Source organism: Carassius carassius, chromosome 27 (genome assembly GCF_963082965.1).
Source record: "Carassius carassius chromosome 27, fCarCar2.1, whole genome shotgun sequence".
In the NCBI taxonomy this organism is placed as follows: Eukaryota; Metazoa; Chordata; class Actinopteri; order Cypriniformes; family Cyprinidae; genus Carassius; species Carassius carassius.
This window is the reverse complement of record NC_081781.1, coordinates 18,900,900-18,928,554: the sequence shown is the minus strand read 5'-3', so window position 1 is coordinate 18,928,554 and position 27,655 is coordinate 18,900,900. Positions and strand designations below refer to the sequence as shown.

The 27,655-nt window shown below is 37.3% G+C and overlaps 2 protein-coding genes across 2 annotated transcripts; one reads left to right on the top strand and one right to left on the bottom strand.

Moving 5' to 3' along the window:
* The first annotated feature begins 1,806 nt into the window (after positions 1-1,806).
* On the top strand, positions 1,807-21,638 carry LOC132106955 (beta-1,4-galactosyltransferase 6-like). Its single transcript, XM_059513075.1, has 9 exons — positions 1,807-2,597; positions 8,142-8,258; positions 8,767-8,880; positions 9,679-9,800; positions 9,893-10,009; positions 10,116-10,303; positions 16,853-16,975; positions 17,147-17,248; positions 18,119-21,638. Exons 1-9 carry the CDS (start codon positions 2,483-2,485, stop codon positions 18,264-18,266), a joined length of 1,146 nt encoding a protein of 381 aa, XP_059369058.1. The 5' UTR covers positions 1,807-2,482; the 3' UTR covers positions 18,267-21,638.
* Positions 21,639-22,657: 1,019 nt separating this feature from the next.
* On the bottom strand, positions 22,658-25,835 carry LOC132106962 (transthyretin-like). The gene is made up of 4 exons (XM_059513082.1): positions 25,694-25,835; positions 24,901-25,040; positions 23,455-23,590; positions 22,658-22,978 (listed from the first exon to the last, which is right to left on the bottom strand). Exons 1-4 carry the CDS (start codon positions 25,775-25,777, stop codon positions 22,871-22,873), a joined length of 468 nt encoding a protein of 155 aa, XP_059369065.1. The 5' UTR covers positions 25,778-25,835; the 3' UTR covers positions 22,658-22,870.
* Between the last annotated feature and the right edge of the window lie 1,820 nt (positions 25,836-27,655).

Here is a 27,655-nt window from a genome sequence, read left to right as displayed (position 1 = left end):
TTTATTCACAATAGAACATAGATAACGTAGCAAATGTTTAAACTGAGAAATTTTACACTTTTATCCACTTAATTAGCTCATTTAAAATTTAATGCCTGCTACAGGTCTCAAAAAAGTTGGCACGGGGGCAACAAATGGCTAAAAAAGCAAGCAGTTTTGAAAAGATTCAGCTGGGAGAACATCTAGTGATTAATTAAGTTAATTGATATCAGGTCTGTAACATGATTAGCTATAAAAGCTTTGTCTTAGAGAAGCAGAGTCTCTCAGAAGTAAAGATGGGCAGAGGTTCTCCAATCTGTGAAAGACTGCGTAAAAAAATTGTGGAAAACTTTAAAAACAATGTTCCTCAACATCAAATTGCAAAGGCTTTGCAAATCTCATCATCTACAGTGCATAACATCATCAAAAGATTCAGAGAAACTGGAGAAATCTCTGTGCGTAAGGGACAAGGCCGGAGACCTTTATTGGATGCCCGTGGTCTTCGGGCTCTCAGACGACACTGCATCACTCATCGGCATGATTGTGTCAATGACATTACTAAATCGGCCCAGGAATACTTTCAGAAACCACTGTCGGTAAACACAATCCGCCGTGCCATCAGCAGATGCCAACTAAAGCTCTATCATGCAAAAAGGAAGCCATATGTGAACATGGTCCAGAAGCGCCGTCGTGTCCTGTGGGCCAAGGCTCATTTAAAATGGACTATTTCAAAGTGGAATAGTGTTTTATGGTCAGACGAGTCCAAATTTGACATTCTTGTTGGAAATCACGGACGCCGTGTCCTCCGGGCTAAAGAGGAGGGAGACCTTCCAGCATGTTATCAGCGTTCAGTTCAAAAGCCAGCATCTCTGATGGTATGGGGGTGCATAAGTGCATACGGTATGGGCAGCTTGCATGTTTTGGAAGGCTCTGTGAATGCTGAAAGGTATATAAAGGTTTTAGAGCAACATATGCTTCCCTCCAAACAACGTCTATTTCAGGGAAGGCCTTGTTTATTTCAGCAGGACAATGCAAAACCACATACTGCAGCTATAACAACAGCATGGCTTCGTTGCAGAAGAGTCCGGGTGCTAACCTGGCCTGCCTGCAGTCCAGATCTTTCACCTATAGAGAACATTTGGCGCATCATTAAACGAAAAATACGTCAAAGACGACCACGAACTCTTCAACAGCTGGAAATCTATATAAGGCAAGAATGGGACCAAATTCCAACAGCAAAACTCCAGCAACTCATAGCCTCAATGCCCAGACGTCTTCAAACTGTTTTGAAAAGAAAAGGAGATGCTACACCATGGTTAACATGCCCCGTCCCAACTATTTTGAGACCTGTAGCAGAAATCAAAATTGAAATGAGCTCATTTTGTGCATAAAATTGTAAACTTTCTCAGTTTAAACATTTGCTATGTTATCTATGTTCTATTGTGAATAAAATATTGGCTCATGTGATTTGAAAGTCTTTTAGTTTTCATTTTATTCAAATTTAAAAAACGTCCCAACTTTTCCGGAATTCGGGTTGTATTTATATTCATATAATTTAGATTATACATAAATATATTTAATATATAAACAACATATTTTTCTGAAATATATACATGGATGTGTGTGTATTTATATATACATAATAAATATAAACAGCACACAAAAAAAACTTTTATTTTGTATGCGATTCATCGTTTGACAGCATTCATTTTTATGTATTTCTGTCCTTGTTTTTAATCTAATGTTGGATGCTTTTGCGCAACTTCAGTGGCCGGTCGAGACTTTTATTTTGAAAACATTCCTCAAGCATGAACCATCATGACGCCACTCACTGCGAGCCATTTTGTGGGTCACGCCTACCGGAAACGGTGTCTGCACCTGCACCGACAGCAGAACTGAAATCTAAGGAATCCCGGTCGTGTCCCGTTACGTTTCGCTCGTCTCTTCCGCTCCCATCCCGGTCACCGCGGTGTCCTCTGCGGCTCCGGCGCCTTTTCACGCCGCCCTCTCGGAGGATTGATCGCTGGAGCGTGGGGGGATTTTCCACAGAGAGAGAGAGAGGGGGGAAGAAGGAGGAAGGGCAGGTCCCTCATCATCATCATTACTTTCAATCCCTTCATCATTTACAAACATCATCATAATCATCATCAACGCGACGAGGCGTGTCTGCGCTCACTACAAACACACCGGAACACTGAACCAGCAGCAGCACCAAACAACATGCCCCGCGTTGACCGCACGCCGAGCCCCGGCACCGTTTGATGTAGCGAGTTTTATTATTTATTTATTTTTTGATCTGGAAATTTCTCGACTTTGTTGAGAGAGAGGGCGAGCGAGCACTGCGGCCTTGCATCCCGCTGAATGAACGATGCGGACTTTACCAGCAGCTTGATTTTAACACAGCGTTACCAACGGATGACCGTTTCACCGCGCCCAACTGCGTCTCTTTTCTCCGATCTGCGCGTTTTTATGGGAGTTACGGATAGCTAGTAGCCGAGATAAAATGTGGAAGTGGAGGCGGCTGATGCGGTTGTCCAACCGGTCCTTAATGGCCTTCATCTTTTTCTTCTCCATGTCCACGACCTGCCTCTACTTCATCTATGCGGCTCCCGGGATAGGTGAGTGACTCTAGACAGCTCATGTGTCTCGTTTACAGGGATGCGATTCAACGTGTTAACCGTGTTTCATTCATCACTGACTCCAGATACTGATCATCACCTCCCAAACAATCGCTATTGACAGGCTGTGTTTAAAAATCCAGCGAGCTGACTGACTCAACAGCCATTATACTGTGATGCTGTAAAGAGAAACAATGCTGTCTGGTTAGGCAGCTCACTAGGTTTCGGGACGCAGCTGATGTGTTTAGAACCCACCATTAAATCAGATTTGGCCACTGAATCCACCATTAAGTGGTTTATTGCTAGGTTTACGCCCTCCTAGGCCAACAACTATTCTTTCCAAGTTTGTGTATTTGAGTTGTATTGAATTATGGGCTGTTACTATGTTCAGGTAAAGCTCAGTTGGCTCTTGTTGGATCATAAACTTCATGATATGTTAAGTTTTTCTCCCTATCAGCCTAATTTACCATAGTTTTAAAATAACGGAAATTTATCAGTGAAGAAAAATATAGTAAACACAACTATAACAGTGTATGGTTGCTTATTAGCATTAGCATATGGTTTCTATAAAGCAAAATAGTATACTTTAAAAATGTTTATTGCTTAATGTACTTAAGAAGATAAAGTGATGTTCTTGGGTACATAATTGCATGTTATTTACTATTAAATAAAAATGATTATAGTAAAACTTCATATTACATGCTGCTAGTTTAAGTTTCGTTAGCCTACAGCTTTACATGTAGTTTTGTATTTACATTTTTTTATGTATTTAAAATAGATTAACTTTAAATGTAATATCAAATCAAAAATGTAAAGGCAAAATGATAGCCTATGTCATGTTGACTGTCGTACTAAAGCACAAATGTTGACAAGAAATCAAGACTTGATGCACTTTGTTTATTTTAATTTTAAGTAAGTGTTGAACAGTCATGAAAGTGTACAGTAGTGGCCAAAAGTTTTGAGAATTACATAAATATTAGTTTTCAAAAAGTTTGCTGCTAAACTGCTTTTAGATCTTTGTTTTAGTTGTTTCTGGGATGTACTGAAATATAATTACAAGCACTTCATATGTTTCAAAGGCTTTTATCGACAATTACATGACATTTATGCAAAGAGTCAGTATTTGCAGTGTTGGCCCTTCTTTTTCAGGACCTCTGCAATTCGACTGGGCATGCTCTCAATCAACTTCTGGGCCAAATCCTGACTGATAGCAACCCATTCTTTCATAATCACTTCTTGGAGTTTGTCAGAATTAGTGGGTTTTTGTTTGTCCACCCGCCTCTTGAGGATTGACCACAAGTTCTCAATGGGATTAAGATCTGGGGAGTTTCCAGGCCATGGACCCAAAATTTCTACATTCTGGTCCCTGAGCCACTTAGTTATCACTTTTGCCTTATGGCACGGTGCTCCATCGTGCTGGAAAATGCATTGTTCTTCACCAAACTGTTGTTGGATTGTTGGAAGAAGTTGCTGTTGGAGGATGTTTTGGTACCATTCTTTATTAATAGCTGTGTTTTTGGGCAGAATTGTGAGTGAGCCCACTCCCTTGGATGAGAAGCAACCCCAAACATGAATGGTGTCAGGATGCTTTACTGTTGGCATGACACAGGACTGATGGTAGCGCTCACCTTTTCTTCTCCGGACAAGCCTTTTTCCAGATGCCCCAAACAATCAGAAAGGGGCTTCATCGTAGAATATGACTTTGCCCCAGTCCTCAGCAGTCAATTCACTATACTTTCGGCAGAAGATCAATCTGTCCCTGATGTTTTTTTTGGAGAGAAGTGGCTTCTTTGCTGCCCTTCTTGACACCAGGCCATCTTCCAAAAGTCTTGGCCTCACTGTGCATGCAGATGCGCTCACAGCTGCCTGCTGCCATTCCTGAGCAAGCTCTGCACTCCGATCCCGCAGCTGAATCCTCTTCAGGAGACGATCCTGGCGCTTGCTGGACTTTCTTGGATGCCCTGAAGCCTTCTTTATAAGAATTTAACCTCTTACCTTGAAGTTCTTGATGATCCTATAAATTGTTGATTTAGGTGCAATCTTAGTAGCCACAATATCCTTGCCTGTGAAGCCATTTTTATGCAATGCAATGATGGCTGCACGCGTTTCTATGCAGGTCACCATGGTTAACAATGGAAGAACAATGATTTCAAGCATCACCCTCCTTTTAACATGTCAAGTCTGCCATTCTAACCCAATCAGCCTGACATAATGATCTCCAGCCTTGTGCTCGTCCACATTCTCACCTGAGTTAACAAGACAATTACTGAAACATTATTCTCATCACATACACTTAATTGGATAGAGTCATATCTATCAGATAGATCTCAATGTGTTAGACTACACAATCACCTATCTAATGATTTAGGTATATCAACTGGTGTTCCGCAAGGATCTATCTTGGGTCCAATGCTTTTTGCTATGTATATAAATGATTTTCATCTTTCATGTCCTGGCACTAATATACAAATGTATGCAGACGATACAGTGATTTATATACATGGTAATAGTCTGACACAAGTTGCAAATGAACTTACGAATTCTATGGTTAATGTGTCGGCATGGCTAAAAGAGAATTGCTTGCCACTAAATGTGTCCAAAACAGTGTGTATGTTTTTCTCTAAGTCTAACAGTATTATTAAAGAGCCGGATGTTTATGTGTCAGGGGTGAGGCTGCAGGTAGTGCCACAATATAAATATCTGGGAATACTGATTGATTCTAAACTTACTTTTAAAGCTCACGTAAAAAAGGTTTGCAAGCAGGTTAAGTTTAATCTCTATAATTTTAAGATTACTAGAGATAACATGTCATTAGAAGCAGCTAAGATGTTTATGTACTCTATGGTTCTCTCTCACATGACTTTCTGTTTAACCACTTGGTCTCAGGCGAGTTCAGTGACTTTAAAACCATTAGAGTCCTTATACAAATGTACACTCAAGGTCCTTGATAAGAAATCGGTATATTCTCATCATTGTCCAATACTGGAAAAATATAATTTATTGAGTTGGGAAAACATGATTAAGTATGCAAATGTATGCTTGATGTATAAAATTATTTATGGTTTATCTTCTCCCCCTCTTGGTCAGCTAGTTCGTATTAGAACAACTGATTATCGCTCTACAAGAGGTGCATTAAGACAAGACTGTATCATACCACTTAGACGAAGTAAATTTAGTCAATCTGCTTTTTCTGTTAAAGCTGCACAAGAATGGAACACTATTCCAACAACTATAAGAGATCTAGACACTTATGCTTTATTTAGGGCTCAATTGAAGAATTGGTTAATCAGTACTCAGATCTGTCATCACTAGAATCGTATATCTGCGTATTAGATATAATATTGCTTAAAATATTATTACATCCTCTTATTGTTTGTATTTTGTTGCATTGTTTTTAATTGATCTTAAATTGTTTAAATAGATTTTTTTATTGTATTGTGTAATTATTAAAATTTCTATTATGTATTCTTAATCATATTTTGTTTAGGTTGACTTGTAACATCTTGTCCAGGGACTACGGATGAAAAATAGCCCTTGGCTAATTCTGGTACATTTACAGGAATGTTTTTATTAATGTACAATGTCCCTGTCAAACTAAATAAATAAATAAAATAAATAAATGATCTCAGCAGGTCCTTTAATGACAGCAATGAAATGCAGTGGAAAGGTTTTTTTGGGATTAAGTTAATTTTCATGGCAAACAAGGACTATGCAATTCATCTGTTCACTCTTCATAACATTCTGGAGTATATGCAAATTGCTATTATAAAAACTTAAGCAGCAACTTTTCCAATTTCCAATATTTATGTAATTCTCAAAACTTTTGGCCACGACTGTACTCTCTTATATTGGGACGCTCTAATAAGTTTGCCGTGACTTGCTGAACTGAATGTCTACACAAATCTTAAGTTGCTTATAACAAGCTGTAATATCTAACTTTCTACCTGACTGTTGTTGTCCCTATAGACTTTTGGAGAAATAGCGCATTTCACAGCCATTTTGGCGAACACAGTTTTGTGATGATTTGTGGACATGAAACAGGTCACGCTCTCTTTCGGTGTCTGTGCTAAAATCTTTATCTAGAAATCCAGGCAACCCTCCAACACATGCCACTGTACCGACAACACACAGCCAAATCCTGTTTAATAGCTCTTGCTGTGTTTGTATAATCAGTGCCCAAGAAAGGTAATGTTTTTTTCCTCACTGTTTGACCGGCTTTCACTGGACTGTGTCTAATGTGTGAAGAGCTCTGGGCGGTTAGGAAGAACCAGTGTTTGTGTGTGTGTTTGTTTCTTCTTGTCCCTAGGCTTGGAGTTAATTTTTTTTCTACCGTTAATGGCTGCTGTTTATATTCTGACTTGAAGATTTGTATCAGCATTGGGAATCTACATGCTGTGGTGCAGTTTCCACACAGCATATATATGATGTATAGATATGACCCTCAAATAAATCCTTCCCTTTTTTAATTTCTAGACTATGTATTACAATATTTTTTTGTTTTAGAATTGCTGTTATTGCAGCAAAAAAGGGACAAACTCCTTATTAATGCTCATGGGTTTGAAATTAAATGGTAAATAATCTAAAATGGTTGTGGTGTTCAATATCTGTATACTTTTGGCCACTTTTGACACATGCATTTATTTAATTTTAATTAAAACCAAAATACATTTATATGTGATGGATGCAGAACATTGATACAAATAATGTTTTCATTATAAACCATATTTCTGCAAAATATTAGAGGGCTGGGCATTAGCACTTGCATTTCTGTCGTCTGTTAATTGCTAGTTGTGGTTATTGGCACTGCTGATAATGTTAAAATATAAATGTCATCTAATGGATGGCCTATCACTAGACATTTACAGGCGAGGAGAACAGATTATTGTTGTTATACCTTGTAACCCATGTGTTAAATTTGTCCCTTATATGCAGTTACCAAAAGATGTTCTCATTTAGATTGGTGAACACAAATGTCATGAGTTTATATTTATGTGCTTATATAGTTTTTCCTATCAGACAGGATGTTGAAATTCCATCCATACCTATAGTAGACATTCTGCTGATCTCGGTTCATTTCTCCTCATATGTGGACTCAGAAATGTTGGTCTCAGGAATGCTGACCCAACCTTTGTGTCGCAGTTAAATTAAAACAGCATTATACTGACAAGAACCAAGGCTATACCACAGACAGTCGCTGGTGCTTACAATGATAGGAGCTTGTAGTTTCAACATTTGTCATTGACTACGTTTACATGCTGTTAAAATTCGGGTTAAGGTCACTATTTGGGTTTCTGAAACATTCGGGGTAACCCGTTTACATGCGTGAGCAGAGAGAGTTACTCCTGTATGCATGGAATGTGTAATCAGTCGCCAATCCCGATGTAAACGGCGACGCACGGTTAGCGTCACTCTAGATGTCCAGTTACAGTTGTTGTGGAAATTTGCATATTTCTGTTATGATTACATATTTGATTACAAACTGTTTTGTTTCCTCTTTACATCATTTGGGAAATTCATTACACCTCCTTTCTCTCTTTGTTTCAGTCAACACCTATTTCTTTATGGTACAGGCTCAGGGTATCATGTTACGAGACAATGTGCGGACCATTGGTCACATGATCAGGCTATACACCAATAAGAACAGTACACTCAACGGCACAGGTAAGACTGAACGTCCTTTCATTTAAACATCGGCCAGACCGATCTTGAAACTGAATACTTTTGCAAAGGCTGGGGTATACTTAATTGTTTGCTTTATGTAGTGCATAGTCTTTAAATGTGTGCACTATTAACCAATGACCAAAGAGCTATTGACACTCTTATTAAAATTCTTCACCGTCCAATCAATTCCCAGTGGATAAAATCAAGTGCCATCCCACCTTTTATCTCAACGAATATCGTTTTACTGATAAATAAGTCATTTTTATTAGATTGTGCTGGTTTTAACCCTGTGAGAGAACTTTAACTCTTAAAAGAGATTTTCAATAGTTAAGCCAAGTTAGAGTTTTTAACCAAAAAAAAAAGTTATTTTTGGCGCCATGAAAATAGCCACAGAAGCTGGCATGACATTAGACACAAACAAACTGATAAATAAATCATACTATGGAAAATAAACTTGGAATAGCAATTCACACTGACTCTGTGTATCTGTCTGTCTTTATTTTAACAGATTATCCAGATGGAAATAACTCTAGCGAGTACATCGCTCAGCCAACCACATACCTCCCTGAGAACTTCACATATGCTCAGAACCTGCCCTGTCCCGAACGGCTACCTTCTATGAGTAAGTGTCTTGAGCTAAACAATGCCTTTGTTTATTTGGCTCAGAAATGATTTGAATATTGTTTGGTTTTGCTGTGCTAATGATGCAATATTTAAATAAGCATACAAATGCACTAAAGGGAACAAATACTGGGTAAACTAGTTTGCTTCTTTGACTCTGAAAATGCATAGTTTCAAACACAGTAGAATTCACTGTATTCATAAAATAGTTTGCAAAAAATACTCAAATGATTATTATTTCTGGTGAGATTTTGAAGTGGGCATTCGGTGGGCACTTTGCTATCCCATGAGGCCACAGCAGAGAAGTTACGAAAGTCAATGAAGCAATGCACCAGGCAGGTCACATGACAATGACAGCACGATTAATTTAGTGTGTCTAGATTACATTCATACTTTATAGAACATTATTTTTTTTAAACAGTTTTAAAATTAAATACTTATTTAAAAGAAGTACATATTCAGAGACATTTTTCTTATTTAACTCAACCGTTATTTATATTTTTTGCTAAACTTGCATGGATAAATCTAGTGCTTCTTTAGCTTTTGGCCAAAAGAAGGCATTCTAAACGGTCTTAGAAGGCAGCATAAAACAGCCTTTGTTTGGGGAGTGTGCATATACTGACTCTGTAAAATCTCTCTAGCCGCTTAGCTTTTTAATCTAGACTTCTCAGGTTTAATATACGTTTTTTTTATTTTTTTTAAATCTTATTCGTCTCTTATTCGACATTTTGGGCGTCTTCACACATTTTCAGGTTTTTTTTTTTTTTGTTGCTTCATTTCTTGTTGTTTTTCCTTGCAGAGGGTCAGATGGAAGTGAACATGACAGAGGTTCCTATGGAGGAGACTGAACTGAAGCTCAAACATCTGGACATTCAATTCGGAGGCCACTGGAAGCCCAAAGATTGCAAACCACGCTGGAAGGTGTGACATTGTTGTAGTTATATTATTAAAAAGGCCATTGAGCACATCAGCATGACAGGTTTTGTGGTTTTCTCTCTTGCTCTCTCTCTCAGGTGGCCATTTTAATCCCCTTTAGGAATCGGCACGAGCATCTTCCCATTCTCTTTCAGCACCTCGCCCCTATGCTCCAACGCCAACGCTTGCAGTTTGCCTTTTATGTCATTGAACAGGTGCGCACATTCACTGTTTTGATGCAGTACCACAGGCCCTTTAGGAAACCCATCATGTACCAATGATTGAGAGAAATCCTATTATTTTTCAATCCTGTGCTTTCAGACGGGTACTCAGCCGTTTAACCGTGCCATGCTGTTTAATGTGGGCTTTAAAGAGGCCATGAAAGACCTGGACTGGGACTGTGTGGTGTTTCACGACGTCGATCACATCCCAGAAAACGACCGAAATTATTACGGCTGTGGTCAGATGCCTCGACACTTTGCCGCCAAGCTTGACAAGTACATGTACATGTAAGTTAGTCATCACTGATGCCGTTTTACTTCATTCTCTTTTAATTTCATTACTTTCACCCTCTGTTTTTGTCACTTTTCTGATTGCTTAACATTTATTTTCCTTACTGCCCAGCTATTGATGTTCCAGGTTTTGAATGCAGCTAAGTTGAGTTCAGTTTGTTTTCAAAGTGTGTATTTTAATCGATTCTAGTGGTGTTAGAGGTTTTTTTGGGTTCTTGTGTGAGTGTATAAACCTGTATGACGTCATCCACCACCTGTAGATCCTTGCAGATCCTAATGTATATAAACAGTGTTTGTGTTTAGTTGGTTGGTGTGTTTGTGAGGTTTTATCTTTCCAATTGATCTAAAAAAGAACCTATTCACTGAACCAAAAAGAAAAACAATCTGTAATGTTTAAATTCATTCAACCAAAAACTGGATAGATTTCAAAAACCTGTTGAAAATATGTGACCCTGGACCAGGAAACCAGTCTTAAGTGTCAGTTTTATATAAATAAGCTTTACGTTGATGTGTGGTTTATTAGGAACGGACAATATGTGGCCGAGATACAATTTCAAAATCTGGAATCTGAGGGCGCAAAAAAAAATCGAAATACTGAGAAAATCGCCTTTGTCCAAATAAATTCTTAGCAATGCAATACTAAACAAAAATTAAGTTTTGATATATTTAAAATAGGGCTGTGCAATATGAACAAAAAAACTATCGCGATTTCTTTGATCAATTTTGCGATTTCGATTTTAATCACGATTTTGACACTCATACCGTATTTTTCGGACTATAAGTCGCACCTGAGTATAAGTCGCATCAGTCCAAAAATAGTCTTGATGAGGAAAAAAAACATAAGTCGCACTGGACTATAAGTCACATTTATTTAGAACCAAGAACCAAGAGAAAACATTAACGTCTACAGCTGCGAGAGGGCTCTCTATGTCTTCATTGTAGACTACAGGAAAACTGAGTAGAGCTGTAATCAGGCCTTAAAAGTTAGGCCCGACAGGACCCGAGCCTAACAGGTTTCGGCCCGAGCCCGACAATTACATTTTGATTGACAGCTTTTTAAAAGCCTGAATCCGTTTACAGCCCGACATTATTCAAATATGCGCACGTACACAACTCTTTTGCCAAGAATGAGTCATTTATAGATGTTTTAACATAATTTATTCATAACTAATGTACACTAGACCATTTGGAAGTTGGAATAAAGAAATAAAATAAGTCCTCTGTGACATCTTAACAAATAGGCATAGGCTCATTTATCCTATAAATAGACCAACACACTAATAAAAACGAGTCTTTTTTTAACAAATTAAATTAAGATAAATTCTAAATTAAGATTGGTATTTGGCAATAACGAAATTAAGATAAGGCTCCGCCGGATTTGCTTTGCCACTAGCAGCTGACATTTAATAAAAGAATAATGCCAACTAGACTTGTGCCGTATTGTATTCGGTAATGCAATATATTGCGGTGATTAATATGCACGATATTGTTATCGTGGGAACTTCTAAATAACATGAATAAATATACATTACAAATTATTCAGAATTTGGAATGCATTTTAAGAATATTATTCCCATCAGCTGCTTAAAATACACAACATCACTGCATGCTGCTTGAAAGAGCGCATGCGCTCTGATGTAAACAAGCGAGCATGAGAAGCACATGGAGGAACACTTGAGAGACGCGCTGAATGAAAGCACATTCACTCTCTGACAGCAGATAGCGCTAAATGCAGCCCTTACCATGTAAACATAAAAATAATCTTAAATAACCATTCAGATTTGTGTTCTCCCTATGGTGTTTATTACAGAGCCAACTACTGAAATATTTAGACTTAATAGGCCAGGGGTCTCCAACCTTTTTGTGAGTGAGGGCTCCCTGAAGGGATAAAATAGTCTTGAGGGCTACTTGTTTGATACAGGCACACACACACACACACACACGCACACACACACACACAAAGTTTCAAGTTTTGAAAAATACAACAACAAACAGTAATATTGTTAAATATTATGACAATTGAATATATAATTACCGTATATACCCGAATATAAGACAAGTTTTTTTGTCCTAAAAAATGGGGGGTCGTCTTATATTCGCGATATAGACAAAATCACGGGGGGAAAGGGAGAAAGAACAACGGCATAAATATGAAATAGTGACTGAATGATATACTTTACATACTTGCATGTAAAATTAGAAAAGCAACATAATATCTGTGTTTAACTAAATTAAAACGCTGCTCCTCTGCCGCGCGATACGCAGAGAGAACAAGAGAGGTGCGCGCACGAGACGCAGAGCGAGCGAGAGAGACAGAGAGGTGCGCGCGCGCAAGACGAAGAGCGAGAGAGAGAGAGAGAGGTGCGCGCACGAGACGCAGAGAGAGAGAGATAGAGAGACGTGCAGATTCTAAATATTTTAAATTATTGAATTATTTTATTATGTTTTAATGAGATATAAAATGTCACCAATAGTTATTTTCTCATTTTATGCCATTATCATAAAAAAAAAAAAATGAAAGATTACAATTCAGGCTATTTATAGAACGTGCTCGGCGGGCGACTCAGAGACTCCACGTGGGCTACCAGGTGCCCGCGGGCACCATGTTGGAGACCACTGTAATAGGCTATTTAGTATTTATCTTCAAACATTCATTTTTTTTTTTAATCTGGACTACAAATGTCCTAGATATTGTTTGAAAGTGTTTTGATCTTTTATTGTTCATTCACACTTTACATTATGGCTTCATTAGTTAACATAAACTGCCAATGAAAAAATTATTCTGAACATTCATTAATCTAACACATTGTTAAAACTGAAAGTTACAACTGTGTATTTAATGAGCTAACATGACCTAAGACTTTTTAAGATTTTTTTAATAAAGATTAATAACATCTATATCAAATGTAGCTATTGCTCAAAGTTTAGCTGTGCATTTATTGAATGAGCGCGATGTCCGAACTGATTACACTATATTTTATGTATTGCACTGTATTTTATGTAAAATCATTTTCTATTTTTAAACTGTCTTAAATTCATTTTAAGTAAATTTTTAAATTTTCATTTTCAAGTTCTTAAATTGCTTGTTTTATTTTTGTGATTATTTTTCTTCATGACTTTTTTTTACTTTCTTTTTGAATTACCATTGTGTACAAAATGTGCTATAAATAAACTTGCCTTGCCTTGAATGTTAATGCATTAACTGAGGTCTTACTGTAAAGTGATACCTATTGGTTTTTATAGTTCTTTTGCACTTTGTGTAAAACATTTAACTTTTATATATAAAAAACTGTTATAAAAAAAGTTATTTAACCTGTTATACTGTATTATGACCACTTTTTAAAACAAAATTTAAATACCGTGATAATACGTATACCGTGATAAAAGCATTATCAATTAACCGCAACAGGAACATTTTATACCGGCATATCCCTAATGCCAACATTAGCGTAAATACTCTGTCCACATTATCCATTTAACACTCAATGAATATTTAGTTATCATTAAAAAAAAACTTTACTCACAGAGATTAGGCTAAGCCTATATGTTTTTGTGAAGGAAAATTATTGAATCCACTGTAGGCTAGATGTCTTCAACGCGTTCCTGCCCTCACTGATAGTGCGTCATTATTCACTCATTATTCTCATTATAAACATGGTCAAAACTTTTCCACACCTCAGACTTTGCTTTAGTTGCTGGTGCAACCAAAACGTAATCGCCAGAGGCAAGCCTCCGTTACACCTACTCAGCATTCATTTTCGCATCTTTCTCGCGCTAACCGAAACATATCACATGACCGGAGCGCAAGCCCGACCCGAGTCCGCGTAAGATGATATAAATTAAGTCAAAGGCAAAGATCTTCAGCTCTAACACTGAGCCGCATAGAGCGCCTTCTCGCGGCTAGAGACGGTAATGTTTTCTCTTGGTTCATTTCTCTCGGTCAAATTAATTTTGATAAATAAGTCACACCTGACTATAAGTCGCAGGACCAGCCAAACTGTGAAAAAAAAAGTGTGACTTATAGTCCGGAAAATACGATACATGCTTTACAGTCATAAATGCATTCAGTATGAATTTGAAAACCAATTAGAGCTTTATCAGAAAGTTGTAACATGTCTCTAGAACAGACATAAGTCAAAGTAATCACTAAGTAAAGGTGTGACAAAATAGATATATGGCAAATAAATAAATAATATATATCATAAATATATACATAATATAATAAATTATTTTTTTTCGTTCTTTTTATGCCATGCATTGGTCATACAGTTTATTGTCTGCAATGTGTATGTGATGCAGAAGCAGCAGAGAGAGCGCATTATTGCAACTCGAAAACACAGTAAAATAATGTATGAGCGCGAATCTCTCCGCTTGCACACAGATTTCCTCTGCTCTGTCACAAAACCAGACGCACGTGCTCAGATACATGCTGCTCTTGCCTGGAGAGAGTGCACGCACTTAAAACGTGTGGAAAAAATACGCATCACGGACTGTGTGAACGTACGTAATTGCGTAAGCATATGCCCAGTCTTTTTTGTTCCATTTAGGCATGCTGCATTCTGATTGGATCGGCTAGCATACTGCGGGAGGTCGGAAATCATGCATGCTCAAATCGTGATTTTTTTTATGACGATTTTGATTAATCGCACAGCCCTAATTTACAGTAGGAAATGTACTTACTTTAATATCTTCATGGAACATGATCTTTACTTCATATCCTAATGATTTTTGGCATTAAATAAAAATCTATAATTTTGACCCATACAGTGTATTTTTGGCTATTGCTAAAAAAATACCCCAGCGACTTAAGGCTGGGTTTGTGGTCCAGGGTCACATATAGTCAATAATGTTTAAGGCTTAACCTTAAATGGCACTAAAATAGTTTCACAATTCACCTACAGTGTCATTTTGTGATGATGTTTTTCCTCTTAGTTCTCTTTAGATTTGCTGTATGTTGCAGTGTCACTTCCACAAGATGTAATCTTTGACATGCTACACTTGTGCTGTTGAATATTCAGGGTATTTTTGCATTGATTGCGCTTTTTATTTAGCTGTTGTGTTTCCTAAAGAAATTAATGTGCCGTTAAGCTTGTTTGCCGTTAACTCCATAGGTAGTTAAGACTCTTTTTCTTCTTTACATTAAAAACAATACCCCTTATCTCATTCATCCAATCCATAATGTCTGTCCAAATCATTTTGATGGCCCTCAGGAAACCTAATATGTTTTTTGTAGATCTTAGGGACCTGCAGAACCCTACAGTTGCTTAAGTTCACTTCCTGCTGTATTGTGTCTGTAGTAAACAGCAAATGCAAGGGTGCGGTTCATCTTTTTTTTTTTTTTTTTGGGTTATTCACAGCAGTTCATAGAACTTTGATGTTAGGTAGGACTGAAAAGCTTTAGGGACATGCAGCCTTTAGGACTATTTGTTATGCAGATTGTCATTTGTGTAATGAGGTACAAACGCACAGGGCTTAAAGTATTCCGGCACCATGCCGGATCTCCGGCGTGTGGCCGTGACGAAAAAAAAAGAAAAATATTTGAGAACCTGCGCATGCAGTTTAATATTTTCGAGCCAATTTATTTCTTATACCAATCATATGAGAGGAACGCAGCTTTAACTAACGTTACAAGCCTATCAGAAGCAGAGGGCGAGTCCTTGCAACACAGGATGATTGACGCCCATACGCCAATGTCACGTTAGCGTTGTCGGAGAAAACAAAAATGGAGCGCAAGTTTATTAAGCCTGGGTATGATGTCCTAGACTCCTAGCAATAGATAAATAAATAAATGGTGCTTTTTGGCAGTTGGTGCAAGAAACTGAGAGAGCCCGGGGCTTGTTTCTGCATGATTTGCTCGAGGAAGCTACTGTATGCCAGCAGCGGTAAGAAAGTGCTTGCTCGTTATGATTTATGTCGCGTTCCAGGCAACCCGTAACCCGTGTTTTTCCAACCTTAAACCTGTGAAAGTGCACTTCTTTAGCACTTTGAGCACTTAATTCTTTAAGCACTTGTTATTGTTTAGAAGAAAACACTTTATTTGACATAGTACTTTTAAATAAATGGTGCCAAACATAATCATTGAAGAGATTCATGTCTATCTCTGTCTAAATTCAGGCTCAGGATTTTTTTCCACTTTAACCCCTGAACGCAGCTCTAATCGCCTCTCAAAATTGTGAGAATTTACCCTTGTTTTGCATGTGACCAAGGACTGATTAAATGCCCTGCGGTGCTGCTTTGCTTTGGTTGAGTTTGAAAGGATGGTTGTTCCTCTGAACATATTCTGGTTGAACCCAAAACTGCTTTGCGGAATCTGCAACTGTGTGCTGTATCTTTTTATCTCCTTGTGACGTAGTCTGACAGTCTGTGCTATTAAAGGACTTTTTTTTGTTGCCTATTGCTTTCAAGTGATTTCTGATGGTAAGGTTTATGTTTCTTCTTTTTATTTTCCTCTTTTCCTTGTTTTTCTTTCTTTTTTTTAAGAATGTTTTACAAAAGATGGCATATTTGTAGTTTAGTTTGCTAAGTGTTGGGTGTTTGTGTTTTCAGTCTTCCCTACACTGAGTTTTTCGGTGGAGTCAGTGGACTTACTGTTGAACAATTCCTCAAGATCAATGGCTTTCCCAATGCATTCTGGGGCTGGGGCGGAGAGGACGATGACCTCTGGAACAGGTCAGTTGTGTTTAATTAGTATTAGAAGTCTTGTATAACTATCCAGTTACTTTTGTACAACAAACAATTTTTGCTTCTCCATGCATGATGCTGTTTAAAGTAATCATGTTATCATAAACAAATATGTATATTTAACACAAATATGTGTGTGGGTGGGTTTCTTGTTCTCAGGGTACATTACGCAGGTTTCAATGTGACCAGGCCAGAAGGTGATATTGGGAAATACAAATCTATCCCCCATCACCACAGAGGAGAGGTGCAGTTTCTGGGGAGGTCAGTGCGCACACACATACATAGACACTAGGGGAAATTTGTACTAATATATTAAATAAAATAAACTACCTTTCAAAAGTTTAAGGTAAGTATTTTTTTAAGAACTTAGTTCTTTTAGTCTGCAGCGATGCATTAAATTGGCGAAAAGTGGCTGTAAAACGTTTGTTTACAAAACACGGTATTTCAAATAAATGCAGTCCCTTCGACCTTTATTCGTCAAACTATGCTAAAAAGTATATTATGATTTCAACAAAATTGTAAGCATTTAGTTGCAACCTTGATAATAAAAAGCAAATCTGCATATTAGAAAGATTTTTAAAGGATTCTCAAGGAAAAGTTATTTATATTTCGAAAATATTACTTTGTTTCGCTATTTTTTTTTTATCAAATAAATGCTGCTTCGGTTAAAAGAGACCATTTTTAAAAATGTTTTAAATCTTACCAACCCCCAACTTTTGATTGGTTATGTTATATAATGTAATTACCACAAACAATGTCCTAAGTACAGTCCTAATACATTCAAATAATTTTTTAACAGTCATGGAAAAATCAACAAAAAAGGCTTATTATAAATAAGTCTTAATAATAATAATAAAAATACTACTAAGCAGTATTATTACTACTTATTGTTTATTTGATTTATTTGAAAAAATGTAGATTATTCTTGCATATAGCGAGAGCTTGATGGGGCGATGACCTTGACCTGACCTTAAACAAAAGTTGTATTCATCTGTTTCTGTGTAACCCAGAGTGGATTGACCTACGTGTGACAAAAACATATTGGCGGTAATACATGCATATATCTTTGCGTATTGTAGCAGATTATCTCAAGGACACACTAACCCCTGGTTAATCTCCCCCTCCCCTCAGGTACAAGTTGCTGAGGTACTCTAAAGAACGACAGCATCTGGACGGCTTGAACAATCTGCAGTATTCTCCGGAGATCTCTCTGAGCAGTCTGTATAAGAACATCACGGTCAACCTGAATCCCGAGCTGGCCCCCATAGCAGAGTACTGACAGGCTGTGAATACCCCCCCCCCCCCCCCCCCCCGAGTCAAAAAATGTGAGGTATCGATGCCAAATGCCCTTAAAAAACAGAAGCGAGGAGGGCAGAGGCCTGTCTAATGCACAGTTAGTTGCGTGACGGGAGTGTGCGTGTATATGTGCGATTACTGGATCATATGTGAAACTGCGTTTAATTGCATGTTCCTATGTCCATGCTGGCTTTAGCGAATAAGATCACAACACATTTCAAAAAAGCTGGAGCGTTCCAGCATCAACAAATCAGATGTTTACTGCAAAGCCTTAATTTAATTTTATAGGCTATCAAACTCTGTAGATCCAGTCATCCGTGCTTACTTTGTAGAAAGCTTGCTTTTACATTGCAACAGCACTCTTGACGCCAATAGACGTTTGTCATGTTAGAAATTTTTTTATACATATCTTTTTTTTTTTTCAAAATTGTTTAGAAGACGTCAATGCCGTTTAAATGGATGTATTTTAAACCTATCCTTCACTTCTGATTGTTTTGTTCTTGTATTACAATACACATTTCACCTTGGTGGCGTGTTATGATTTTTTTTTTTCTTTTTTCCTCCCCCAAATCCCAAGACTATACAGAAGGCTGTAACAAGTTGCATGCATAACCCAGACTCCCCTGTAAATATCTGGCCTTTTTAAATGATGCTTTAGCTTTGTCCCCTAAAAAACGGCTGTGATTCCAGTGGAACACTCTTCTTTTTGGCAGCTATTTGTTGATTTTGTTTTCTGTTAATTATTATTTTTTATACATATCTTCAATGGTTTAGGACACTTGACAGATGGACAAAAAATATCAGCGATGACCATAGAATGCAGGAAACCGAATCAAAAATGACCTACAGATATCATTACTTGCTGCATGCCTTAATTTATTTTTTGTTACGTGATTTTTGTCTTTCCCTTTTTTTAGTCATATTGAATGTTTTGTTTGTCTTCGCTTTTGTTAATAGCATAATCATTCTCATGTCTCGCTTTTGAAGTGCACTCCACAGTAGTGAAAGAAGATGCGATTGAAACGATAGCGAAGTGTTATTACGAGACAGGTCATTCGCAGGAAGACCTGGTGGTCATTTGGGTTCGCAGCTGCTAAAGCCAAGACGCCCTTCGCAGGGTTTGGCATGTCTCTCAACCTGTGTGTTTTTGTCTGTTTGTGTGTGTAGATCTTGGTGTGAAATACTGGGTGACGTTGCGCTCCGGTAGGGCCGAGATGAGAGAGCGATGTCGCCTTGCCGTTGCTCTTGAATGGCATTCGGAGTACACTTGGGCCATGACGACTTTATGCTGTTAAAGTTTCGAGCGTTACAAGCTGTTGGAAAACTTTTTGTTGCTACACATATGCCTTTTGTATATAATTTTAATTTGTTGGTGTTGTCGATATTATAACAGGTTGCATAATTCTTTTGTGTATATTTTAAGTTATCGTATATATGTCCTAAAAATGCTGTTTCGTATCCTCTCATGCTGTCTGTGTGTGTCTACTCAGAGAATTTCACATAGTTGGCGACACTAACCGGACTTTCTGACACTTACAGTTGACACTTACAAAACAATTTATTGTGCCTGCTTTCGAGGCTTTTTATTGGTTCTTTCCATCTGCGTGTCTCTGAGGTGTAGATGAGCCATGGCTTCTCTTTGGTCGTCTGATTGCATTGTCTTTTTCTGAGTGTATGTCTTCTTAACACTAGTACGATCTCCTCCCGTTGATGGTGTCCCCGACCTGATCTCCAGTGCCCAGTCTGTTGTTTACAGTCTCTTCTTAAACCATTTGACTTACAGTTGGGTCTAATCAGACCTGTTTACTGTGGTAACGGGTTAAAAAAAAAAACACTGGACCAACTCAGACAAGGAATCGAAGAATACTGTCATATAATATACTGAATATGATATGGAGGTTACTGGTGCCAAAGTCTGCTTTTCCATTTCCTTGTCCCTTTCGCTCTTCTCATCTTTCAGCATTGGATAGTGAAATGTAGCTCTAGGACATCAACTCGATCTAAACTAATCGATCCAGTCTCTTTGAGTGACGTGTGAGTGTGTGTATATATGGTGTCACATTCATGTGCAGTCCAGTGTGAGAGGATTGCTGTAGAAAGACATTAAACACCGCTGAAAAACCCCTCGCCTTGCTTCTCCACCACACAGGGCCAACAAATTTACATAAGCAAAGTTGGCGTCAAATGTGCTATTTGTTTACGCCCTGTGTTCGTGTTGAAGCAGCCGGTGAGATATAACCACTTAATAGGCGTTGTTTAGTGTAAAAAAAAAAATAGGCATTTTAGACTGGGTTTTGGCTTTCATAGAGGGAAGTGTGGCTTATGAGCACTAGTTTCCAGAATGCTCAAATGAACAACGAGCATCATTCCACCTTCACAGCACACTGGGTTTTTGTTTTTTTTTGCAGGCACTTTAACAGAATAATGATTAGTCTTATGCTGCGGTACGAAGTCAGATAGGGCTGTTACGATTTAATCATTAGCTTTTGCACCACAACATAATGGTTTTATTTGGATACACAGATGGGGAGTGAAAATTTATACATTATTCTTAAAGTAAGGTGAGTTGCAATATGAATACTGAATGTTAAGTTTATTTTTATTTTCTTTAGTGTAGTGCCGGCTCATTCCCCTGATATTGAAGAGTGTGTTTTTTTTTTTGTTTTTTTTTCATGTAAAACATACCGGTGAGACTGCTCTGGTGTGTTTGGATCTGGTGTTTAGTCAGTTGTAGCTTTTGAGGAAGCTTTGTTCAGTGCTGTCTACTAATTGGGATTCATCTCATCTCATTTTTCACCCTAACCCACCTGTCTCATAGCTGCCCCATCCTGTTCCGCTGTCTGAAAAATATCCAGAAGAGATAATGGATAAGAGAATTTTAAAAGATGATTTATTCACCATTACAGATCTGTAATGTGTAGAGTGTTACATTTTTGCAGTATTCATATTTGTGCCTTGATTTTTTTTTTCATTTTTGCATTGTTTGTTGAGATGTGCAGTGGGGTGCGTGTGGATGGTATTTACAAATAAAACTGGGTGCACATTTACATTTTCTTTTACTCAGAGTTTTTATTTCGATCTGGAGCTGTGTCTTTAGAACTGAAATGTCTGCTGGTCATTGAATGGGAACTGAAAAACATGAGGATCTTGTCCTGTGTTTGCGTTTCTCTAATGTCGAGGGTCCACTTTAACTGTAACACCAGTATAAGAAGCAGAATGTCTTGAGATACCAGCTGCTTTGACTGACATGTACAATCCTGGTTCCAGATTTATTTATTTTTTTGTTGTTGTACCAGTCTCTTTACTGCGTTTCGCTCTGTAATGATCATTAAAAGACTTTATAGTTGACAACTTATTCAGTCTGATCTCTTTAATTGGTCTGAGGGAAAGTGGGTTCAATAAAGGTCCAAAATTAAAAGGATAGCTCACCCAAAAATGTAATTCTGTTATTAATTACTAAGCCTTTTGACGTTCCAAATAAGAAATATGTTCGTTCATCTTCAGAACATAAATTAAGATATTTTTGATTCATAGAGAGCTCTCTGACCTTCTCATAGACAACAAGGATCCTTACACGATCAAGATCAAGTAGCTTCATAAAATTACGGTTAAACCGCTGATGTTACATGGATTATTTTAACAATGTCCTTGCTACGTTTGATCGCCTTGATCGTGTAAGGATCCTTGATGTCTATGGGAGGGTCACAGAGCTCTCTGAATTCATCAAAACTATCTTAATTTATGTTCTGAAGATGAACGAAGGTCTTATGGGTTAGGAGCGACACGAGGGTGTCTTTAATGTAATTAATGACAGAATTTTCATTTTTGGGTGAACTATCCCTTTAACTCTTGCCAAGCTCCCAAATGCAAGTGAAAACTGGCTTTGGTGAATAAAGATATTCAGTGTTAAAGAAACTGCAGCTTAATTTCAAATTCTTGATGTGATTAATTTATGTGATTCAATTGTCTTATCTATACCGTACAAATGATTTAGCAACACTTGAATTAAAGTGTTTAAGTATAATGCATTATAAAAGTATTAATAATGTAGATTGTAATGCATTATTTCATAAATAATTGCAAACTGCATTGTTATATTTAAAGATTTGTTTGTCATGTGTTTTAATCCATTATACTTTCTAAAGATAAAGAAACAATAAATAGATGTGTGTTTTTATGTACACAATTATAATGTATTCATGAAATCATATCATGCAATCAGGTGAGATGAGATCATATATGGTGCATCATAAAACATAATTAATGCATTAATACTACTATTATAATGCATGATATTTAAAGGCTGTAAGTGTTACCAATTATTTTAAAACAGATGTTTAGAAAACAAAAGCTGCATTTATAAAAAAAAAAAAAAAAAAAAATCCATGGCTGGTGAGAAATATATTTTTCATAATATCGGTGTTTTAATGTATTTTGGACCCATAAATGCAGCTTTGGTGAGCATTAGACTTTTTCAGAAACACTTTTGACAAGTACTTCTATCAATCAAACTGGCATTGCGAGGCAAATACTTAATATTGGACCCTGGATGTAAAGTAATTTTTCTGTGTAGGCTGTTGTGTGCTGTCACTCATGTGCTTTGACGACCACCGCTGTCGTGGTGTACGAGAAGGGGCTCAGAAGAAGAGCCAGAGTGTAATGACGATGCCCTTCGGCATGGGCCTCAAACACCACCTACAAAAAACCACCAAAGAACCACTGAGAAACAAAGCTTATGTGGAAGATATCAGTTTCTTTACATATGTGTATCTGTCAGTGTCTGTATGCTCAGTATGTCTGTGCATGTAAGCATGTGTTGTCCTTGAATGCTCTGTCTTATCTAAAACTGTCCATTACTGTGTGTCTATAGAAAACAAGATATAGGATCTTAAATATTTACCTCCCCACAGTTAATATAGCTCTTGGTTCACATCCAAGACAATCATTCAGGGTATTAATATACACATATTTGCTACAAAAACAGCCTTATGCCAATCTAGTAGGTCGGTGTTATAAATAATACTAATAATACTACTAATAAAAAGTAGTCCCAATAATAAGGGGGCTATGTGCATTCTTGTGGTTTAGGTGCCTTGATAGCAACAATGACCCATCACTTAGCAACCAGTAAATGCTCATGAATATAGAAGTGCCATCAAAGCATTGCTTACATCGGCCACCTGGTGAAAAGGTGTACGACCTTCCACCTTCCAGTAGGCTTTAGTGTCAAACTCCACCCGATACACGCCAGGAGTGAACTCCTCCTCTGTGATCAAGTTGTGCACCTCTCCCATCATGTCCACTTTCCTGTGTGAGAGGAAGAGCTCATTACTTGATAATGACAGTGACAGGAAAGAAGAAACATGACCATGTGACTAAAATGTTTGCCCTACAAAGCCAAAACCACAGCAAAAGAAACTGTGTGTGTGTGTGTGATGTATGTGTGATGTATGTATGTATGCATGTATATATATATATATATATATATATATATATATATATATATATATATATATATTAGTGCCGGACAACGATTACATTCTTTCAGTTGCGATTAATTGCATGATTGTTTTGATCATTTGACCCCCAAAGCCTGGTTCGTTTGACTTGAGTGATCGTTCCGTTTAGCAGTCCCTGGCTCGGTTGGAAGAGGTGTGAACGCTAACCGCGACAGAATCCAGATCTTCTGATATGTGCTGCATGATTGCGTGAATATTTCTGAGCGGCAAAAGCGATAAATCTGTAAAGTAATATATTGTGAGAGGGACGTGTGTTACCGCGTCCCATACGACTCAAAATAATAAACCATAAAGTTATCAAAACAATGCACTCCACTGTGTTGAGCGAGAGAGCTTCACTGCTTTCTTCATATGGTATCGGAAACTTCTTATTTCCCCTTTATGAAGTCATGATTACGAGCTTGTTGCATTCTTTTCTGTTAAAAATAACAGTAAACAGTGGTTTGTGAATGCTGATGCTTAGCCTAAGTAATTTGATCGGGAGCATCCCCTCCTCTTACCCATGATTTGTCTGTATGTGTATTCAGAGCCAGTGAGCAACGGACTTTCATAATAATGAAAATAAAAAGCGGTACAGCGCAATAAAATAATTATCGGTGTTAATCAACTAATAATGCATTAACTTGCCCAGTCCTTATATATATAATATATATATACATATACATATATATATATATATATATATATATATATATATATATATATATATATATATATATATATATATATATATATATACATACTCAGACCATTATCCCGTTTTAACAGCTCAGTATATATTGTCATTGAACCATCAGGTTAATATTTTACTTCATTGACGTAAAATACTTCATAACATATATTAGAAAATCCTTCATGAACTGTTTTTAACATTACTTTCCCAAAGACCCTGGTTAACATGAATAAATCAATAAAAATGCAATTATTGAGGTCAAACTGAGCTCAAAAAGATTGAACATTAATACAGAATTCCTATGGATTGCCAACTGGGTTCTAATTAGGTCTGATGAAAAATCTGAAATGTAATTAATGTTATTAATATTATTATATATTTGCATCAAAAGTCCTTATAGAGCATGAGGGCTAGTGTGATCTTACCCACTGGCAATCTTTTCCCATGTCCCTCCTTGATTCTGGCGATAGACATCCAGAGCTATATTTCCAGCAGGGGTCCCCTTCACAGCATCCAGGATCTTTACTGTCAGAGGGCAGAGAACATCTGAACCACCATGAAAACCCTGGAACACAATCAATGTGCATAGAAATGCTCCTAAGTTTTGTTCAGTCTGAACATGGTGCTTAGTCTTTCTGTATCTCATCTAGGTCTGGGAATAAAACCTTGTGCTTGGGATGATCTTATCTTTAGATTAATGGCTTTGCTGTATTCCTAGGAAGTTTCTTTTGGATAAAAGCATCTCCTAAAGTCAAATAATGGAAGCAGCTGTATCAGCTCTGAGCCGTGTGTTAGGTCAGTGACCAAAGTGTCTTTTCCCAGAACAGAGTTTACTGCAGCACTTTGTAGTACGGCAGAACGCAGATAACATTGCGACCTGTATGTAAGCCTGTCCAACAACTGAAAGTACCTTGCCTCACCCAGAAGGGGCCAATTTAGGATGCATTTTATCTTTCATATACATTTCATAGATTTTGTGTCACTGCCAAGTTAAATATACCTAAAAGGGGCTGTAAGATATTTATTATGATTTAATTATTATGAATAAATAATAAATTCCAGAACTCTGTAAGATATTATTCACGACATTACACAATTGCACTTGCTCTTGGATTGGTCACTTTTAACGAAACTGAATGTCAAATTTATTGCTTTTGAAAATAAGTAAGTTCCTGTCATTATATAGCTCTAATCTATACAACAAGCAATTGAACTTACCACTGGTGCAGATCTACAGTAGGCAAAGAGAGATGCAAGAAGCACACAAATCACTGCTATATCCATGTTAGAACAAAACTGCATGAGATGAAATCCCAAAATGCCCTTTATACAGCTCCCGACCCGGTCATCAGGTGACTCAAGGGGGTATCTGTGGTGCCCTGTTGACAGAGTAAATAAACAGGGGAATCAGTAACTTCATACAATTTGGTTTATCCAGTGGAAACAATCAAGGGCATTTGCTATTAAACAACCCTCCTGTCTTTGGAATTTGTGCTTTTTATGATTGTTAATCTGTGCTTTTTATGATTGTTAAGTCCCTCCGTTCTGTGAGAGATCTGCTTTATTGCTTGTTTACTTTCTGAGGACCTCAGTTCAGGCTCACTGGTGAAATGTTTCTTGGCAGCACATATCTGAGGGTCTGAGCTGTTATTGACAGTTCAAAGAAAAGTGTACAGTTATCCCTAGAAAGGCGGGTACGCGCTTGTTTTTCACATATTTTCATGTGCTAGCTGTATTGCTAAAGGCTTTAAATCCCTAAGCGGAGAACAGGAGAATAATTTTCTTGCGAATAGATTCTTATCATTTCATAACAGGACCATGGGTGGGTCATACAGAAGTGGTTCAGTCTCATTTTTGTTTCTGTCTTTTAAATAAAACATACATTATTTAGGCACAGTAACATATACAGGAAAAGGTGTCCTATGATAATTTATTGATTTACCCACTTCCTCTCCGATCTTACATGAATGGTTGTCAAGGCTGTAAATAGGTATATGCCGATTTTATAAAGAGAAAAAGAATGATTGAAGAGAAAAATAATTTTGTTGTAAGAATGTACATTTTTTGACCAAAACTACATTTTGCTTAGTACTTAAACCATTGCAGATAAAAAGCGTATAACTTGCGTTAGATAAGTTGAGTATAAGATAAGTATAAATTGTAGATTCTCAAGCAAAATGTGATGAATTTTGTACTTAACTTTTACTGTTACTACTTACCCCAGTAGGCTACGTTTAACAACATACTCTGGCAGTAGGGTAAATTGTAACAAAGGCATATGTATTTCACATCAGCTTGTAAGGGCTGTGATATTCTTGCAGAGGTCTGAATTGGTTCCTTATAGTAAACAAATGTGGGTGCTTGGTATTAAAGTTTGATGACTGTAGCTCAACAATTCTGTGAGTTATAGATTCTGAAATAAAAAGTGTTACAACCATACCCAGTCTCCCCAACCAAAACAGATGCTTTGAAATATTGAGGGGCTGAGTTTTATTTTTGGGTGAAACAAATAATAACTATCCAATGATTTAATTTGTAATATAATCAGATCTTATGTCAGACCTTATGTTGTGTGTGTGTGTGCTCTTGTTTTTGTGACATATCAGGACACAACTCTGTATAATGACATGGGTATGACACAGGTGTTACAAGGAGAGGGTGACTTATGAGGGTTAATGAGTTTTTTTTGAGAAAGTAAAAATGCAAAACGTTTCCTGTGGTTAGGGTTAGGTGTAGGGTTGGTGAAGGGCCATAGAATATACAGTTTGTACAGTATAAAAACCATTACGCCTATGGGATGTCCCCACTTTTCACAAAAACAAACATGTATGTGTGTGTGTGTGTGTGTGTGTGTGTGTGTGTGTGTGTGTGTGTTGGGGTTTGAATTAATTAATTCAGCTGAATTAACTGATTCAATTAGGTTGACATAATCAAACTTGAATTTGGTAAATAGTACTGTGTGGAAGTCGAACTAGGGAATAGTTCGGTGAATCTGTGAATGAAGCAATTCACTATAATGAATCATGACATTAACCACGAGAAGACCAGTTAGTACGAATCGATTCACTAGAATGAACTGGACCTTGCAATGCTTGTTGAACAGATTCATTTGAATATGATACACAGAATTTGCAACGCTACATATGAGAGAGAGAACTATTTGAACAAATAGATTCACTA

Coding starts and splice junctions, on each gene's coding strand:
- LOC132106955 (XM_059513075.1), top strand. CDS start 2,483: ATGTGGAAGTGGAGGCGGCTGATGCGGTTGTCCAACCGGTCCTTAATG. Junction 8,259..8,766: donor CAGTACACTCAACGGCACAG/GTAAGACTGAAC, acceptor TTATTTTAACAG/ATTATCCAGATGGAAATAAC. Junction 10,304..16,852: donor CTTGACAAGTACATGTACAT/GTAAGTTAGTCA, acceptor TTGTGTTTTCAG/TCTTCCCTACACTGAGTTTT.
- LOC132106962 (XM_059513082.1), bottom strand. CDS start 25,777: ATGCAGTTTTGTTCTAACATGGATATAGCAGTGATTTGTGTGCTTCTT. Junction 23,591..24,900: donor TGGGAAAAGATTGCCAGTGG/GTAAGATCACAC, acceptor CCTCTCACACAG/GAAAGTGGACATGATGGGAG. Junction 22,979..23,454: donor CTTTTCACCAGGTGGCCGAT/GTAAGCAATGCT, acceptor GGTTTTTTGTAG/GTGGTGTTTGAGGCCCATGC.